The sequence below is a fragment of the Pleurodeles waltl genome, chromosome 10, assembly GCF_031143425.1.
Source record: "Pleurodeles waltl isolate 20211129_DDA chromosome 10, aPleWal1.hap1.20221129, whole genome shotgun sequence".
NCBI lineage: Eukaryota > Metazoa > Chordata > Amphibia > Caudata > Salamandridae > Pleurodeles > Pleurodeles waltl.
The window spans coordinates 813231340-813249781 of record NC_090449.1 but is presented as its reverse complement, the minus strand read 5'-3'; the positions used below and the strand labels follow the sequence as shown (position 1 = coordinate 813249781).

Here is an 18442-nt window from a genome sequence, read left to right as displayed (position 1 = left end):
TTCAAGTTTAAATTAAAAAACTTCAAATTCATAACTAGACTTGGGTGCTTGCAAAAACGATTACATGCTCTGTGTAAACATAGTTTTACCTAAAACATCAAGATCAAAAGACATGTTGCTTATCAGTGATGCTGTCTTGGCCAGAGATTAATTGGTGGGTAAATTACATCTCCTTGGTGGGAGGTTAATATAAACAGTATAATTGATAACAGCTAGGCTGTGTGATTTGTCAGTGACAGACTTGAAATACTTCCTTGGATAAAGGGCATGATATGAGGGATTACTCTGCTTATTTCAGAAACCTGCTAATTGGCATTTAGTGCTGTTTCTCTTCAAAGTGACAACAATTCCAGCCATTCTATTTCCAGTGGTCTGTAGGAATTTCTGCCTGTCACATTACAGGAGACTGAAAATTGCCTTTGTTTGTACAAGCAGCTGGCATGACTTCTTAGGTGAGGAATCAGGATAGGGAACGAGTTATATTCCTTTAGATGCCATCCGTCATCTTTATTTTTCATCCAGAAGCCCCATGTGAGGCTTGTTCAACAAAACATAAATCACTGAAGACTTCACTGGCATTATAACGCTGGAAAATGGAATGTTGAGACTATAAGAACTACTACAGCATAGACTGAAATTACCCTAGCTGTAGCATACTATGATCTTCCTTGAAGACCCCTGCATATTCCATCTTTGAGGTGTTCAGGGTTTGAAGAAAAAAAGTCCACCTTACTGTTTACCTCTTCGGAGGAACTTGCCTTTCTGTTGAGGCTTAACATTCCACTTGAATGTACCGTCTGGAAACTGCTTGTTCCAGAGTTGTGACCAGACAACCTATCAAGTTCATCTTCAGAGATAGAGGAGTCTACTAAAGACTTCCTTTGCTTCCTCTGGAACTAGTGTTATTGAACACCTTCACTGCTCACATTAAAGAACAAGTTACATACTTTGGGTAACAAAGTATCTGTAGAGACACATTCTAGTTACAGATTCCCTAACTTAAAATGTCCCTCAGGTGTCAGACTGGATCCGGAGATTTTTCTTTGAGCAGTACCTTTGTGCGCCGTCAGTCGAGTCTGTGTCCGTCGTTGATGTTGTGGTCGTTGTGATGATGCCGTGGTCGTATATAGGCACACCCTGATGTGCTGACGTCAGTTTCTTTTCACGACTTTCCATGCCAGAAGCGTGGAGCCATGAGGAACACTGAGACTGGTGCGCCAGAACTAGGGCCCTGAAAGGGAAGTCCCTATCCCTAGAAATCAGTTCGCATAGTGGGGAGGATGAGTGGGTCACTAAGGAATTTGCAACTAGAGTATGTGTCTACAAGATAATTTATTACCAAAGGTAAGTAACTTGTTCATCTGATAGAGACTTCTAGTTGCAGATTCCTTACCTTAGAATAGATACCTAAGCAGCACCATCCCCAGAGGTGGGGCTACGAACTAAGCTCATACTAAGTAGCCATCCCTGCAGACCTGACTGTCCATGCAGTAATGTTAAGTGAATGTGTGCAAGAAGGCCTACATTGCTGCCTGACAGATGTCCAGGACTGGAACTCCACATGTTAATCCAGTGGTTGCAACAGTTGCTCTGATAGACTGAGCACGCAAACCCTCAGGGGGTTGCTTCTTAGCCAAAGAGTAGCACAGATTGATGCAGAGAACAACCCATCTAGAGATGGTCCTTTTCTGCCCGGCTGTCCTTTTGTTGCACCCACATAGCCAACAAAGAGTTGATCGTCAACCCGGAAGTCTTTGGTACAATTAAGGTAGGACGTAGGACGTCAATGTTCTTTTGGGATTCAGACGGTGGAGTCTGTCCTCTTCACAAGAAAGATGTGGGGGAGCATAAAAAGTAGGCAAGGTGATGGATTGACCTACTTTAAAGGGCGTGACCACTTCAGGTAGGAAAGAGGGCTTGGTACGAAGCACCACTTTTTCGGGATGGCTATTGATGAAGGGTGACTTTGAAGAAAGAGCTTGCAGCTCACCCACTCTATGTGCAGAGGAGATGGCTACAAGGAAGGCTGTTTTTAAAGTGAGAAGCCAGAGAGGACAAGTATAAAGATGCTCAAAAGGAGCAAACATGAGGAAAGTGAGTACCAAGTTCAAATCCCACTGGGGCATTATGAACAGGTAGGTGGAAATATGTGGGTACGACCTTTGAGTAATCTCCCAACAATGGGAGATTTAAACGTGGAGGGTTGATTAGGTAGTCTGAGGAAAGCAGAGACGGCAGACAGATAACCTTTAAGGGTGCCCAAAGCAGAGGCCTGCTGGGTAAGAGAAAGTACCAACAAAGGAACCTCAGACGGCAGTGCAATAAAGGGGATCAACAGACTTCTTAATATACCATGCCATAAATATATTCCAACAACAGGCATATATCGTTTTGGTGGAGGGACGCCTGGCTGCCAAGATAACATTACAAACTTGAGGTGGAAGGTCGAAAGCTGTCAACTGCCGCCAATCAATCTCTCTACACAAGAAGGCGAAGAAGGGACAGGCTTGGGTGGTGAACTGTACCCTGCTGCTGCAACAGAAGATCCTCCCGAAACGGCAGTCTGAGTGGACGATCGATGGTCATGCTCAGAAGCTCAGAATACCATACTCTTTGGGCCCAGTCCAGAGCCACAAGGATGACTTAGTCCCAGTCATTCTTGATCTTCATGAGAACTCTGTGCAAAAGTGGTATTGGCAGAAAGGCGTATAGGTGGCCTGAGTTCTATTCGAGACAAAGAAAGCCGCCGAGCGAGTTCCGCCTTGGAAACGCCAATGTGCAAAACAGCTGACATTGCACGTTCTCTGCAGAGGTGAACAGATCTAACCAAGGCTCTCCCACTGCTGAAAGAGACCTTGCGCCACCTCCAGATGGAGACGCCATTTGTGATCGACCATGCATTGATAGCTGAGTTTGTCTGCTCTAGCATTCAGAGAGCCTTGTAGATGTTGAACCACCAGAGATATGCTTAGACCTTCCAGCCACGTCCAGAGACGCAGGGCATCTTGACAAAGGGCCCACAACCCCACCCAGCCTTGCTTGTTGCAGAACCACATGACAGTGGTGCTGTATGTGAACACCTGCATCACTTTCCCTTTGAGAGAGGGAAGGAATGCTTTCAATGCAAGCCTGATTGCTCTGAGCTCTAGAAGAGATTCTTCTGATGCTGTGCCCACTGGAACTTTAGGTCCCAATGCTCAGCCCACATATGCCATCTGGCATGTGTGACCAGCAGGATGCATGAATCCATGATGCCCAGCAGCCGTAGAGCCATTCTGACTGAAACCCAAGACAGAGACTGAAACATCGGTATCATAGCCTGAATATCTTGGACTCGCTGCTCTGGAAGATAGCCTCAAAACTGCACTGTGTCCAGAATAGCTCCGATGAAAGGGAGAGTATGGGAGGGAGTCAGGTGTGACTTCAACACATTTACACTGAACCCCAGGGAATGCAAGAGGTTCACCATAATCTCGATGTGAGAGACAACAGCCTGGGGCGAGCCCGCTTTCAACACCCAGTCGTCGAGGTAGGGGAAGACTGAAACCCCTAGCCGGTGCACATGAGCTGCAACTGCCGGCATTCATTTCGTGGACATTCGAGGGGCACTGGAAAGGCCAACGGGGAACACGGTGAACTGAAAGTGCTCATGACCTACCATGAACCTCAAGGAATGGCTGTGGGCAGACAGGACGGGAATATGGAAATATGTGTCCCGCAAGTTCAATGTTACCATACAGTCTCCTGGGTCCAGGGCAGATAGGACCTGATCCAGAGTGAGCATTATGAACTTCTTCATCCTGAGGAACAGATTGAGGGACCTGAGGTCTGGGACAGGGCAGAGACCCTTGTCCTTTTTGGGCACAAGAAAGTAGTGGGAATAACAACCACAACCTATTTCTGGCACAGGGACCCTCTCTATGGCTCCCTTGGCCAAGAGAGCCGTAATTTCCTTGCAGAGAAGTGCCAAGTGATCCTCTGTCATCCGATTGTCATGGTATCATGGCAGGAGGAGTAGTCTCAAAGGGGAGGAAATAGCCCCTTCGCACAATTTACAAAACCCACCTTTCCGTCGTGATGGACTCCCAGTGGGGCAGGTGATGGCGAATCCTGCCTTCAACTGGTCTGAGATGGAGTGACAGACTTGGATGGTTTGGAGGCTGCAGCGGGGCAGGAGGTGGACTGAGTCGACCACTGGCTCCATGATCCACTGGAACGTTGGATACCACGTTCTCATCCATGCACAGGCTGAGCTGCGTGCTCTGCACTGTGGTTAGAGGGAAATGGAAGTGGTTGGGTGCCCCTTCTCTAGCCACGAAAAGGGCGAAATGAGAACTGAGGGGGGCAAAGAGCAGCTGTGAGGCCAAGGGACCAAGCCGTAGCCTGGGACTTCTTAAGGCACTTGATCACTGAGTCCACTTTGTCTCGGAAGAGACAGGTGCCATAGAAGGGTATGTCCATACGTGATTGCTAGACATCCTCCAAAAAGCCAGACGTCCTCAACCAATCGTGGGGCCGTAGGGCCACCATCGATGCAACCGATCTGCCTAGTGAGTCGGTCATATCCAACCCACAATGAACCATGCACTTGGCTGCGACCCTTCCGTCAGCTAAACCTTGGGAAATAATGGCCTGGGCCTCCTCTGGGACCTCTGGCAGCACCTGCGTTACGGTATCCCATAAAGTATGGGAGTAGTGGCCCAAAAGGCATGCGTGTTCACAGACCACAATGCCAGACTGGAGGAAGAGAACATTTTCTTCCCAAGTTGGTCCAGTCCTTTTGATCCCCTGTCCGGGGGTGCGTAAGGGAATGCGCCAGAAGAGAAAGAAGCCTGGATGACTAAACTCTCAGGCATAGGACGTTGGATCAGGAATTTAGGGTGATTAGGTGCAGGCCTATGGGGTGGGTGACTGTCCTGTTGAAAGGAGCCCTTGTGCTGGGTTTAGATGCCCAGGAGGACATCAATGAGGGCTTCATTGAAGAGCAAAAGAGGTTCAGATGAAGAAGCCCTGGGCTGAAGCACCTCAGACAGGAGGTTAGTCCTGACAGCCATGGAAGGCAGCTCGAGGCCCAGGACCTCAGCCATTCTTCTCACCATCACTGAGTAAGAGGCTCCCTCCTCCATAGCCATGGTAGGTGGAGAAAGCATGCCAGAGTCAGGGGAGGTGTCTTCACCCAGTTCCTGAGCCCTGTCTACATCGGGATCATCAAGCTGGTATTCCAAAGGGTCCAGCGATCCCTCCATACTCTCACCGTACCTATACCCATAGGTATAAGGGTCAGGATCCAACCTGGGGAATGAGATCCCCATCGAAGTCAGAATCGACGCCAGGTGATGTTGTTCCGGCTCAGAGCCAGGAATGAGTATGGGGTCGATGTCGATTGTGGGCCTGATTGATGTTGGGAGCGTCAACTTTTGTACTGGTGCTGGCTAGGTCGCAATGGCACAACCGGCATTGGCTTGGATCCATTAATAGATCCTGGGATTCCCTTCGGGGCTGAGGCCGAAGCTGCTGATGCGGAACCCGAGGGGGCCCTGCTGACCCTACTGGGCCCGAAGGCGTCACAGGAGGGTCAGACTGCCCAAAGATGAGGCACATGGCCTCTTGAAACTCCCTGAGTTGGGCAAGGGTGGCTCGGGGAGGCGCGGAGCAGACCAGAAGCATGCTCCGAGGACAGAGGCCTAGAAGGACAACGCTCCTCCTGCATCGCATCGTCCAAGCAACGGGGTGAATTTGAAGAATGTTTGTTTTTCTTTGACGACTTCTTCTTGGGACCCAAATGTCCAGAGGGCTTGGAGTGCAACGAAGATGAGTGGTGATGGTTCTGTGAGTGGTCTCGTGACTTTTCTCTTGAGCAAGACCGGGAGCGACGCAGAGCCGAGCACCGGGCTGCCATGAGCTTTACTTTAGGGACTGCTCCCTCAACGTCTTCAGGTTCATGGCCCGGCACTCAGAGCAGAACTTCAGGTTGTGGCTGCGCTCCAGGCACCAGAAGCACACAAGGTGCGGATCAGTCACTGACATCATGCGGTGACAGGAGTCACACGGCTTGAATCCAGTCTTGCGGAAAGACATCTTAGTGTGCTACGAAGGTCAAAAACTTCTATGAAAAGGTCAAAAAGTCAGTGAAAAGTATGTATTATTAAAAGGGGGCATTGCTGTGTGTTACTGCGGCTGTCAGTTCACTTACTACTTATAAATCATATTGTTCACTTGTTACCAGTACTAGTTGCAAAAAGTGGATCCATTCTGGGCGTGCCATACACGTGTACAACTGATGTGTGACTTTGACTGTTTTGGAATATCTTATCAAATTTCTTTAATGATTTTTGATATTTTGAGAACTGTTCCTTTGCGGAAATTGCCTTAACCATAGTGTTTAATTCTCACATCAATTAAACATTATTGCCCATATTTGCGGGCAAGAACAGCTGTAAATATGTACCCGACATGCGAGGGCTAATAACAAGGGGTGGGGGTTAATTAACACCAGTTATTGCCCGGCAGGTAAGCAAATGAGGCTATATTAGTACCATCCTCGCCACACAAACTAGGAAGCGCTTCTGAACAAAGGAGCAGCTTTTCACCTAAAAGTTTAATTAAATCCACACAGCTCCATTCACCCAGGGCACTCCCTGTATCTTCCCAAGCACTGTTGGTGCTCAGATGGCTATCCGGGCTCCTCCTCTTGCTCTTAGTGTTGGAAAAGAGGCAGGAAGCGCAGCAGGTGAAGGTAGCCTTTATTCTTATAAAAAACATTCAGCTAAGAGATTACTTATACTCCTGCAGAACCCCTCCACTCCCACCCCATTAGCCGACCCCATTAGAGCAACGTGGGGGTATTCTAATGATAGAATGCTCTCTTTAAGCCAACAAAGGGAGCATTCTTTTTAGCCCCCAACGACCCACTCCTTGGCTATTAAAAAGAGACCACAAAAACAGTGGGATAATAACTAGAAGATTCATGCAAAACATTTTGGGATTATTTCAACATTATTACCTAATAATGTCTATTTTTATCATATATATGTAGCATAGGGAAAGGGGAAAAGAATGGAAACAGTACTTCATTGTACTAATGAAGTACTGTTTCCATTCTTTTCCCCTTTGTAGCTTTGTAATTTTCTGGCATTGTAGATTCACCGTTTAATGCCTATGTTATTCTTAAATATATGTGGCAGTATGTATGTGTCATGACTTGAGAACATTGTGCTTCACAGATTAACTCAGTGGATAAGTCTTCTTTTTTTGTTTTGCAAATTAAATTAAAACTAAAATTTTAACATTTAAAAGAAAATAAACATCCCCTGTGATCCAAGGCAATAAATACTGAAAACCATCCTGCATTACCTCCGGGAGCTCCTCTATAAAAGAGTGAATATTCGCTGATTTGGCCACTTTTATTATTTCGTCCATTGTCACAGTTCTACTGTTGTCACCATACGCAATGTTCTCTGCGATACTGCAGTCAAATAACACAGGCTCCTGAGAAACGATTCCTATTTGAGCTCGCAGCCACTGTATATTAAGCTTTGTTGTATCAACTCCGTCGAACAACTGAAAAAAATATAAATGTTAAATTATTTTGCACACTGGCGTTCCCGTCATTGCTACAAGAAGTATACCGATTCCTCCAGCAGTGGAGGATTGAATGCTAGAATATTAAATATATTCAAAACAGCCGGAGACCATATTGACTGATCTAAAGAGTGAGTCTGATAGCCTATATATGGATGCAGAAGGGCAAATTACATACTGGATGAAATACCCCTCCTGTATATTACAAGGATATTGAAAGTCACCTAGGAGTTTCATGACCGTTCAGAGGAAAGATGCTGAAAGGAAAGTTCCTTTACAAGTTTATGGAACGCCAGGGTGACTTGCTATATATAGCCTTATGATGTATGGCCGGAGGAGGGGGAGGCTTTTTTCTTTAAAACACATGGGCACGCCATCACCTTGCCCACAAACCACTTAAATTCTTGGTGCTAGTTCTTTCATATGAAAATGACAGCATGTTTGCAATAACGTGGTGTAACAGAATTTTAAGTGGAAAATTAAACACATAAAAAAGCTGTTAGATATTTGTTGCAAAAAGATATCAGAATCAGTTTAAACAGTTCCGATTTTTAAAATAGGCAGTATCTCAGAACGTGCAGAAACATGGAGAAGGATTCTAACTTTTATCCAATTACCTAAGGTGTGCAAAAAATAAAACTGTAGCCATAAATACCTACTTTCACCTTACATTTAGAAAAACAGAGCAGCAGAAAGAAACTCAATATTTCGTTCTTTAAACTGCGCTTTAATTTTGCTCCGTGACATGACCTGCCTTTCTCCTGGCTGTAGCTAGCTCTGGAAGCAGACGTTTTGATGTTTGACTCAACTGTAATAAGTTATCGCAGTTGAGTTCTCTCACAGGTCACCGATTATAAAGAAATGAAAGATGGGCTTTTATACAGGCATTGCAGAATGCCATTTATTATATATATATATGCCTACAAGAAAATGATGTACGTTCCTCAGAACTGCTGCCTGGCTGGCTGGTATAATAACAAATGTAATAAAAACGGACCTTCACCTATATCGAGTCCACTATATTGGCTACCAACTATTGCCAAGGTAATTAGATGTTGAGGTAGGAATAGGAAATCCGTACTTCACTGTGAATGCTTACATGCAAGGTATGTTGGTATCAATATTATAGAGTCGATATATGTGAAGGTCAATATTCCTGATCTCGATATTGTGACAAGCCGTTGGCTAGCTTGTGGCTCACTGGTTCATTGACCCTGTAAAGAAGCCATTCACCTTCAGTATACAGAGGAGTTCCCTGTGCCCCATTTGGCCAGTGCAGCCATGCCTCTAGGGGTACCAGTCAGCAAGTGCGATGTTATGTTCATCCCTACACTCATTTCTGTTTTACAAGATTAATTTCATATTTGAAAGGGATTTTTACAGCAGAGGAAAGAGAACATTCCTTGCAATATGAAAAAAAACAGAATACAAGACCTCCAAGAGTTTTCCATATGTTCCTGAATGAGACAGTAGTGTTCTATGGAAACGTGGTAGGGAGACTTGACAGCATGGGCTGGAAAGAGCATTTTTATAAAAACTTTCAAATGCAATCAACGGAGTAGCAGAGTATTGTGTGGAAAGGGAGCGAGAACAAAGCTAAGTGAACAACAACAAGCAAATGAAGAGCACATTACAGCATGAACTGTAGCCAATTAACACTAAAAGTATTTTAATAAAGGAGTGAGAAGAAAAATCCCAGCCTCTGGACAAAAAGTAGAGCTGTTCTCAGCTGATTTCCTCTGCTTAATGTAAGCCCCAAATAATGTGCTGTCACGTCTCTCACTTCAATTCAGGACCGAGGCGTGTATTTTTTCTGTCCTGTGCTTCTTTTGCAATCGAGTAGTCCTTTATCCCAGTAAGAGTAAAAATTATAAAATGAATTTGGAATTTTTTAGCCCCTTCTGATGACTGTAGTTATATCAGTCATAACAGTGCACAAATTGACACATATCAATGGGCAGATAACCCTGACAATCACAAAGCAACCTTTAAAGAGAACATGCTAGGTCCATCGAACCAGCTACCATATCCACTTAAATCCCACAGGGGTGTGCTGATTAGCCTCACGCTCAGTGCAGTTCCCAAGACTATTCCCGCCCTCTGGGGCTTGGATAAACTCCCAACACGCCTTGCATGGCTACCAGTCGCAGCTCGTGACAACCAGAAGGGGTGGGGCAGCTCCTGCGGGGGGCAGGGTGGGAAGGGAATGGGGGGTGATAGATGGGTGAAATAACTAAATAAAAAAAAAAAAAACACTTACCTCTTCTGCCACGCAGCACTCTGTTCCTCCATCTCCTTGCTGCAGGCACAGGCTCCCAGCCTGCCCTGCAGCCGATCCTGATGCTGCTCAAAGCAGAATCAGAATTGGCTTGGAGCGCCAGCCAGGGTGCTCCCAGGCAGACTGGGAGACTGAGCAGGCTAACTCCAGCCCGGCAACTGTGATGCCGGGCTGGGGACAGCCTACTGTGCATGTGTGTTTGGCTAGCCCGAGAATGCCGGCCAAACACACGAGCTCTGAGGGGAGTACTCTGAGCACTCCCATCAAGTGCTCATCACCCCCAACGCCCTGCTCCTTTTCAAGAAAACATTAATAAACACAGTTTATTATTGTTTTCTTGCAAAAGGTTTTGCAGCTGCTGCTGCTGGCAGGGGGACGGGGGGTGACACTCCTCTGTTCTAATGGAGGAGCCGCCCCTGATGGCTCCACAAAATATGGCACATGCTAGGGATGGAGAAACTTATCTTAGTGTTGACTGCACGGGGGACACATACAGGTCACTTTGGGAATCGTTCATCACTTTGCTCTCTAAAGAATTCAGGGAACTAACATGCCTGAAGTATTTGCACACTCTCCGACTTGCTGAGCCCACCTCACCCACATGACTTGGCCACACCAGCTTACATGTTAGACCCCTGACACAGTTGGACTATCCACACAAGCATCACTTTGGAGTACTCCTGACGGGGAGGGGGAAAGGAGGTGGGAGAAGGGAAGTTGGGGGCAGTTGGGGATATGTTCATAATTTCTACTGCAAAATATTATCACTAGTTCATCCCCCCACCGGGCTTCGGATATAGGTGGGTGTGTGTGTTGCCCAAAAAAATTAATAAACAGAATTGAACCACGAAGAGAACATGCTAAATATGTATTCACATTTTTCCCTGCTGCCTTAATCTGTCCAAGTGCAGTGACACTTGGTACACAAAGCTAGGCATACTGTAGAGTCTCTGCTCATTGAGCCTCAAAAGTAAATAAAAGTACTATGTGGCCCTTTGTGACTTCCATTTCTTAAGGAGCAAATATCCCAAATCACCATCTACATTTCAACAGGCAGTTTAATAACTTTCTTAGAAATTAAGTTTTCCAAGCGGTTACAAATTGTTACATTTCACCAGAAAATATTAATACTATTAGACATGTCAGCCTTAGGGTGGTCCTCCTCCAAATCCTTTTGCCTTACTCCTCAATATTTTTCTGATCTCATTTTTGTTGGCCTTAGGAACCTGTGCACTTTACCCATGCTAAAGTGTGTATGTTCACTCCTTAAAACCTGGTAATATTGACTTATACCCAATTGGCATATTTAATTTACTTATAATTCCTTAGTACAGTAGTACTACACGTACCCAGGGCCTGTAACTTAAATACTACTAGTGGGCCTGCAGCACTTGTTGTGCCACCCACTTAAGTAGCCTTGCAAACCTGTTTCAGGCCTGCCATTGCAACCAGTGTGTGCAGTTTTAAACTGCCATTCTGACCTGGCAAAATCAACCTTTTGCCAGGCGGCCTAAACCTTCCTTTTTATTTATTTTATTATAATTACAATTTTGAAGATGCAACTTTTAGAAAGTTGGCATTTCCCTGCCTTCGCCATTTAGTGCCTGCAGCCTGTCTCTGGGTCACAGGAGTAGGTGTAGTTCAACGTTGTTCTTTGTGTATTGATTCCAGTGTCACACACAATAGAGAGCTTAGGTGTGCCTGGAAGATCCATCACTGGCAGGATGGGAATGCAGCTGATCACACAACCCAACTTACACATGTAGTTAGTCTGAGCCAGGGGAGGCAGGGTGCCTGGGAATATCAAAAGAAAACCTCTAGAAGCTTCTTCCACCTTCCAGGGGGAGGATACCAGATTTAAATAATGGATCTCAGACACTAACTCTTCAATACACTTCTGGACATGTGGATACGTAGCCAGGAAGGACTGTGGTACTGCTGAAAGAACAGCCACTCTGCTGGACTGCTGCCCTGCTGTGCTGACCTGCTGGACACCTGCCCAGGCGAGAAGAAATGGTCCTGCAACCTGTTTCCAGAACCAGCAGAGTGACTCCAAGAGCTATACACTTCTTACCACCACCTGAACTCTGCAACTGAGAGTCCTACCCTGCCACATAGTGCCAAGACAGTCCTGGACCCTTGGACGTGGACCTGAAGGTGCTCTGCCAACCCATTTGTGTATCCTGCAAAACCAATGTATCTTATCTGCTGCGCGACACTACTCTGAGCAGAATTAATGCATCACCTCTGCTACGTGGACTTTCCAGGCGCAAGGACTTAGCACTGCCCACACAGCCCACAGCCTCACTAGAAGTGCTGCTGCACAATGCATCCCTGGCGCAGGCCCTTGCACTGAAGGCCCCTCATCACCAGCAGCCTTGAAGAGGATGCAGGATTTGCATCACAAGCCCCCTCTTCAACAGCCTTCTCAACGATGACGCAAGACCTCGCATTGCGGCCCTGTAGGTCCTCAGAACTGACTCTGCGTGACACATCCTCGACTACCACCTCGATCTCCTTGCTAAGCAACATATCATCAATGCTCCACAGCTAGGATTTAAAGTACCCTTGGTCACTGGGCCTAACTGGGTTCCTGTAGCCGGCCCACACTCTATCGAAGTCAGCCTAAACTTGTGACTTTGTCCCGGTCCTTCACGACCAGATAACTATAGTTGGTGCCTGGTGCTTTTTTGTTTTGGTACTATATTCACTGACATCTTTAAAACTGCATATCTTCGGTTCTATTGATTGGACTTTTGTTGTATTCTCATTTCTTTATTAAACATACTCTATTTTTCCAATTTGGTGAGGGATTATTCTTGTGCTGTGTTTTCACTATATTACTGTTAGAAGTGCTGCATAAGTACTTTACACATTGACAGCTCTGTTTGAAGCTACCAGAGGGTTGAAAACACGTTCATTTAGGATTTGCTTGTGAATTCACCCGGACAAGGATTGTGGTTGCTGCTTGAGTAGGGTTTCAACCCCTCCCCCAATCAATATCCCAATTTCTTACAAATATGCATTCCCTTGATGTGAGGTACATGCTAGTTGCATCTTCTGGGAAACATCTCTTACAAGTGTGCTTGATGTTCAATCAAGGTGGTACCAGCACCGGATGGGAAGAGTACTGTAACAAGGGGACCAGTAACAGACTAATGGCACCAGCACAGTTAGGCTCCTGCCCCATCCCTCACCTCTTGGATGAACCTTTTGTTTGATCAGTCCAAAGAAGCGAGAGGAGACATACACAGGAGATAGGAGTCATACTAGAACTGAAAGAAAGATGTCATCTGGGAGCCAGGTGGCCCCTCTCCCCTGAGGAATGCCACAAGCCTGAAGTTGGGAATGTAGGTCAGCTTATTGGTACTTAAAAGGGCTGCAAAATGAATGCAACAATCAGCTTAGACTGCCTCTTATTTCTCTTTTGAAAGCAATAATTCCAATTTATGGTCAAGAAAAAGAGTTGTTCTCAATTGACTACTGTTCCGACCTGCACAGAAGACTTCTAAACAACAAATGGGAGAATCAGTTTTCATATTTACTCCCCGGGCACAGAGCAATACTGTGCCTGTTGCTGCTGCCTTACCCACTTTGCTAATTGAAACCAAATGAACCAAAGATCCTGAGTGTTGTGCTTAGTAGCTTTTTGGCCCAAGAGGCCAGAAGGACTCACAAAGACTAACAATGGTAGCTCATTCCTAGATGGCACAGGAGCAGTAAGAGATTAGTATACATCTGTTGGCAATGGCCAGGTGTTGGGCTATGAGCTAGGCGATCAGTCTGAAGATTCATTCAAGGTGTGGGATTCCTAGTTAGAACCAGGACTAGCTCTGGGCATTTTCATCTGTGCAAACGCTTATTATTAAGGGCAGCCATAAGTCAGATAGGAAGGCATGGTACTTCCTTTTTAGTCTGTCTGTGATCATTGCCACTGTAGAGATTCTAGCTCCATAAGAGCCAGAATTGCGGTATTGGCAAAAGGAAACTACTAGCAGTATCATATGACAATATATCATGCTTTAGCTGCTGGATAGCCCCTTCACCTGCTCTGAGTAGTTTTATCTTGACAGTAATGTTAACGGTTTGTGAAACCTGCCTCAGCCGATTAAATGTTCTGGAGCCCCCAATGGATTCTGGCTTCAGAGAACCACTGAAGGTCAGTCATGAACTACAAGGACATTAGGATGTTAGAAGGCAACGTTTTTCATCAGGGACAAGTCCAAACACAAGACTGACCTGTCCAAGTATTCCTTTGAGTACGAGTCATAAAACAATGCAGCATATTCATATTTTACCTTTTCAAGGCTTGGCTACAGACAGCTCTAGCTGTCTTATGAAGACATATTGTTTCCAGTACATAACATACTGGATGTTTTTTCTCCTCAATCTCAAGTGTCTGCTTTTGATTTGCAGTCTTTCCTCTCCATTTTTGTGTTTGTCCAGCCCACAAGCATTTCTGGCTCACAGTATACTGATTGGATGAGTTGCACTGCCACCTTGATGGGACTCTTTTACATTTTGTATTGGGCAGTCCACAGAACTGCACGTGTTTCCTTGTTCTGTTCGCCACTTAGTCTTACTATTTTTACCACATATTTACATTAGTTCACTTACTTGCTCTAAGGAGCTGTTGTCATGCCACACCTCTGTCTTAAGCCAGTGCTTTCTGTGATGTTGAAAGTTCAGCTACATGGCTCTTATAAATTGTCCTCTACTAGTCCCTTTTTTCCTTTTTACTTTTTTGGCTCACCATAATCTGCATACTATACCCCTAGTAGTGGTAGTTAGCTCAAAAGGATCTATATTACGACCTCAAACTCCCTTCTGATTAATTGTTTTTAAAGCCTGGGCTTTACGCATATTATCTACAAAATAAACACCCAGGTATGGTTTTTACTATCTAACTTCAAACTGGCTGCACTACAGAACAATAGGCTATAAATAAGCTGTGAAATTATAGAGGAATACCAGAAAACATACTGTTGTCTCACATGGTACTGTGCTTGCACTGTGAAGAGTAAACACTGCCCACCTGTTAAATATGTAAAGAGAAGGTTGGGCTAGACCTGAGAACAAATGCCATCAGTTAAGTTAGGCGTCATGAGCCTCTAGACAGCAGCTGTCTTGTTGATTCAGAGCTGCAAGTTCTATTCTTGGCTTTAACCTCTTAGGCCGTCATTACCAGTGGCTCCTTAAAATCCATGTTATTTCCCTCCCCCTGCATTGCCGCTCCTAGCGGTGCCAGAAATTCCAGGGGCCCAGATTACAATACTTGTTGAACACATGTGGGAATCAGTGTTTCTGCACTGTTTCACGTATTCTCCCCTCTGAGTTTCACATGCAGATTTCGGCTAATTTCAGCAACTGAAATCTCAACAAAGAAAAAACAAAAACTTTAATTTCGATGGGCCTGATAAGTCCCATAAGCTCCTGTTACCAGGTCCATTGGAATTTACATGCCAGTCCTAATGACGTCCTCCCTACTTTTCTTTTTTTCTGAATGAATGGGGTAAAAATGTTTTGGGACACAAAAAGCTGAGGGCCTCATTACAAGTGTGTCAGTTTTATGACCGCCACACTCATGGTGGCGATCTGGACTGGTGCCTATGCGGTGGTCTGACCGCCACATAACAACCCTGGTTGTCCAATCACCAGGGAACCGCCAGCTCAGCCAGGCTCTTGGATCCCGCAGTCTGGCAGTGGCGGAGATCCTAATCTACCAGGGGTGCGCTGCATGCAGCACTGCCCTGCAGATTACGACCTCGTTCTCCACCAGCCTTTTCATGGCGGTAACACCGCCATGAAAAGGCTGGCAGAGAACAGGTGACGGGGGCCACAGGGAGGCCCCTGAGCTGCCTATGCACTTGACATGGGCAGTGCTGGGGCCCCCCTGCCCAGCACCATCACAATGTTTACTGTCTGCTTTGCTCCAACATCCTCCAGACCACTGAGATTTGAGATCCTGGCGGAGCTGGGGGTTCCCTGGAGGTCGGACGGCCAGGGTTCTAATGTGGCGGTTGGACCGCCCCATTGGCTGCGGTCCAGATTGCCACCGCGAGTGTGGCGGTCTATAGACTGCCACACACGTATTAAGGCCTTAAATGTGATAACAGTGCTTAGAAGTCTATTAGCGGTAATAAGATTACATGAGGTCATGAGGGACAGGTGCAAATCCCAAATCTAGGCTGACCGCAGCTGGGGGTAGGCCCTACAGAACCCGCACAGGGTCTACTGAACAGTACCTTTGTTGGAGCAATGCGTCGACGGTGAGGACACGATGCATCGATTTTTCTGCAGCACTCTGGACAATGTGTTGCTTTTTGAAGTTTGCAGCTGCAGAACCCACTTCTGACTCCCAGGACTGCAGGGGGTGCCTCAGGCATGGGTAGGACTTGTATATGGCCCAGCAGGCCCAGGAGAGTTGCACACAGTCTTTGATGTCCCTGAGACTGCAGAAGAACAGGGAGCAAGCCAGCAAGCCCTTAGAGACCCTTGGTTTCAAGGATGTAGAGAGAAAGTTTAGTCCCTTGCAATGCAGGACAGAAGCAGCAGGCCAACAAAGCAGAGAAAACACCAAAGTGGTAGTCTCTCCTACAGCACAGCAGCAGTAAGCCAACACAGCAATGTAGTTGCAAAGTCGCAGTCCCTCCTGGCAGCACAGCAGTCCTTCTTCCTGGCAGTGTGTCCATGGTTCTAGCTGAGATCTGATTTGGTGGGGTTTGGGGTCCAGTATTTATACGATGGTGTCCTGGTTCTGGAAGGCCTTTGAAATGTACAGATGTCCTGCCCCCCTGTCCTGGCTCCAAGCTGGCTGGAGTGACAATACAGGGTTGTTAAGCTCTATTATGGGTGGACAGGACAAGTCTATTCAGGTGTAAGTGAGGCAGTGCTTAGCTCCCCCCCCCCCCCAAATCAAGCCAGTAAATGTCCCATTAAGGCTAAACTAAACTCCAGCTGTGTGTGGCTGTCTTGAGGGAACGCATAGAGCCCAGCTGCCACCCAACCCAAAAGGGTATTCAGAGGCAGTCACAGGTACAGAATACAGGTAAAATTTAAAATCCAACTTCACCATAAAGTTGTGATTTTAAATTGAGTCCAGAGATACCAATCACCACATTCCTATATTTTCACAATTTGGGGTTACACTTAAAAGATGTTTTAAGGAAATGCCAATGTTATCCTATGGGAGAGATAGGCCTTGCAATAGTAAAAAAAAAAAAAAATTAGCAGTTCAAACTCTGTTATGATCTTCCTATTATTTTGCACTATTTGTATGTTTCTGTCACCAGTGTGGTTCCTTGGTTCACTATAGAGAAGATGTCCTGACATCCAGCATTTGTAAGTGAATGGGCAGGTCACTGTACTTTGATATCACCGATCAAGACTCTTATCTGCTCCTCCCATGCTCGCATATGTAGCAGTCTGACTCAGCATTCAACCCTGATAAATCTGACTCAGCATTCCATCTTGCTGAAGGTGGTATTTGGAGTCTCATTAGATTTGTTGATAGTACCTCCTTCAAGTTCAACACTTGTAAGCAGCAGCAGTGTGGTATTAAGAGCTTTTATTAACCTTGCTACTTCAGGACTGGTAGAATGTTGTTAGATGGTGAGAAGAAATACATGACCTGCGCCGTGAGAGACACACTCACTGCTGGAGTAAGTATACAGTGATGTTCAGGTCACAAATTCCATTTCACACATCCTTCTGAGGACAGTAAATAGAGTACCATAAACTGGGTAATAGCAGCTTCTGGTATTTACAATGCTCAGAAATGACAGAAGTGTGCTATGAAGCACTATGTAAAAATAAGTTATTTATATTAGCCAGAGACAATGATGCTGCAATTTGTAGTTCACTCCCTTATTAAAAAGAGTCAAGTGATGGGATGCTGTGAGGGATAATAAGCAAGACTTTACAGGCGGCATTTGACAGCCTCTGTTGTATGGTGGTAGAAGGAGACAAAGCTTCCTGTTCACATGTCTCTGAATGAGCTGAAAGACATGCTGCTGATCTTTGTTTGGAATGGAAAAACGAGGAAAAGAGTAAAACTTAACTTGTTCTCATTGCTTGTGAAGCACCCTGAGCTGGCTATAGTACTGCTATAAGAATATTTGTTTGCACCTCCATGTCAGTTTTTCATCTGGCTAGGTGAAGGTCTCTGCTTGACCTCACATTTTAAACCCCGCCACAGATGCTGAGCTCCCACTTGAAACAGAGACATCCTGTTTCAGGAAATGTAGATCTTTAAGTGAGCCCTGCAGTGCCAGAGATATGCTTTTCTATGGAATACTTTACGTGTGTGTTTTTGTTATGAAATTTATCCTCGATCACCCTAGAACAAGCTCAAAGGCATCAGTGGGATTTTCAACTCCAGGGAGTGCACTGAATTCACTTGTAAATGTAAAAGGGATCTAACATAGAGCTTGGTACTTAACAGCAACTGTCTATTCTTACAGAACATCGGACATCTGTTTCAGGCTCCACTTAGAGTAGAGTGTCTATTCACAATAGTGTGGCTTATTCACATGAAGTGTCACTTTAAAACAGCAAGAATATGTTGCAGTGACATTGAATTTG

At 45.6% G+C, this 18442-nt stretch overlaps 1 protein-coding gene across 3 annotated transcripts in view; it reads right to left on the bottom strand.

Annotated features, from left to right (window-relative positions):
- The window catches only part of LOC138261913 (ATP-binding cassette sub-family B member 5-like), a 987125-nt gene that overhangs the window by 29953 nt on the left and 938730 nt on the right, over nt 1–18442 (bottom strand). For all 3 annotated transcript variants that reach the window (XM_069211477.1, XM_069211478.1, XM_069211476.1), the window contains one exon: nt 7354–7560. In XM_069211477.1, coding sequence (XP_069067578.1) covers nt 7354–7560 — 207 coding nt within the window. The remainder of the gene's footprint in view (nt 1–7353; nt 7561–18442) is intronic.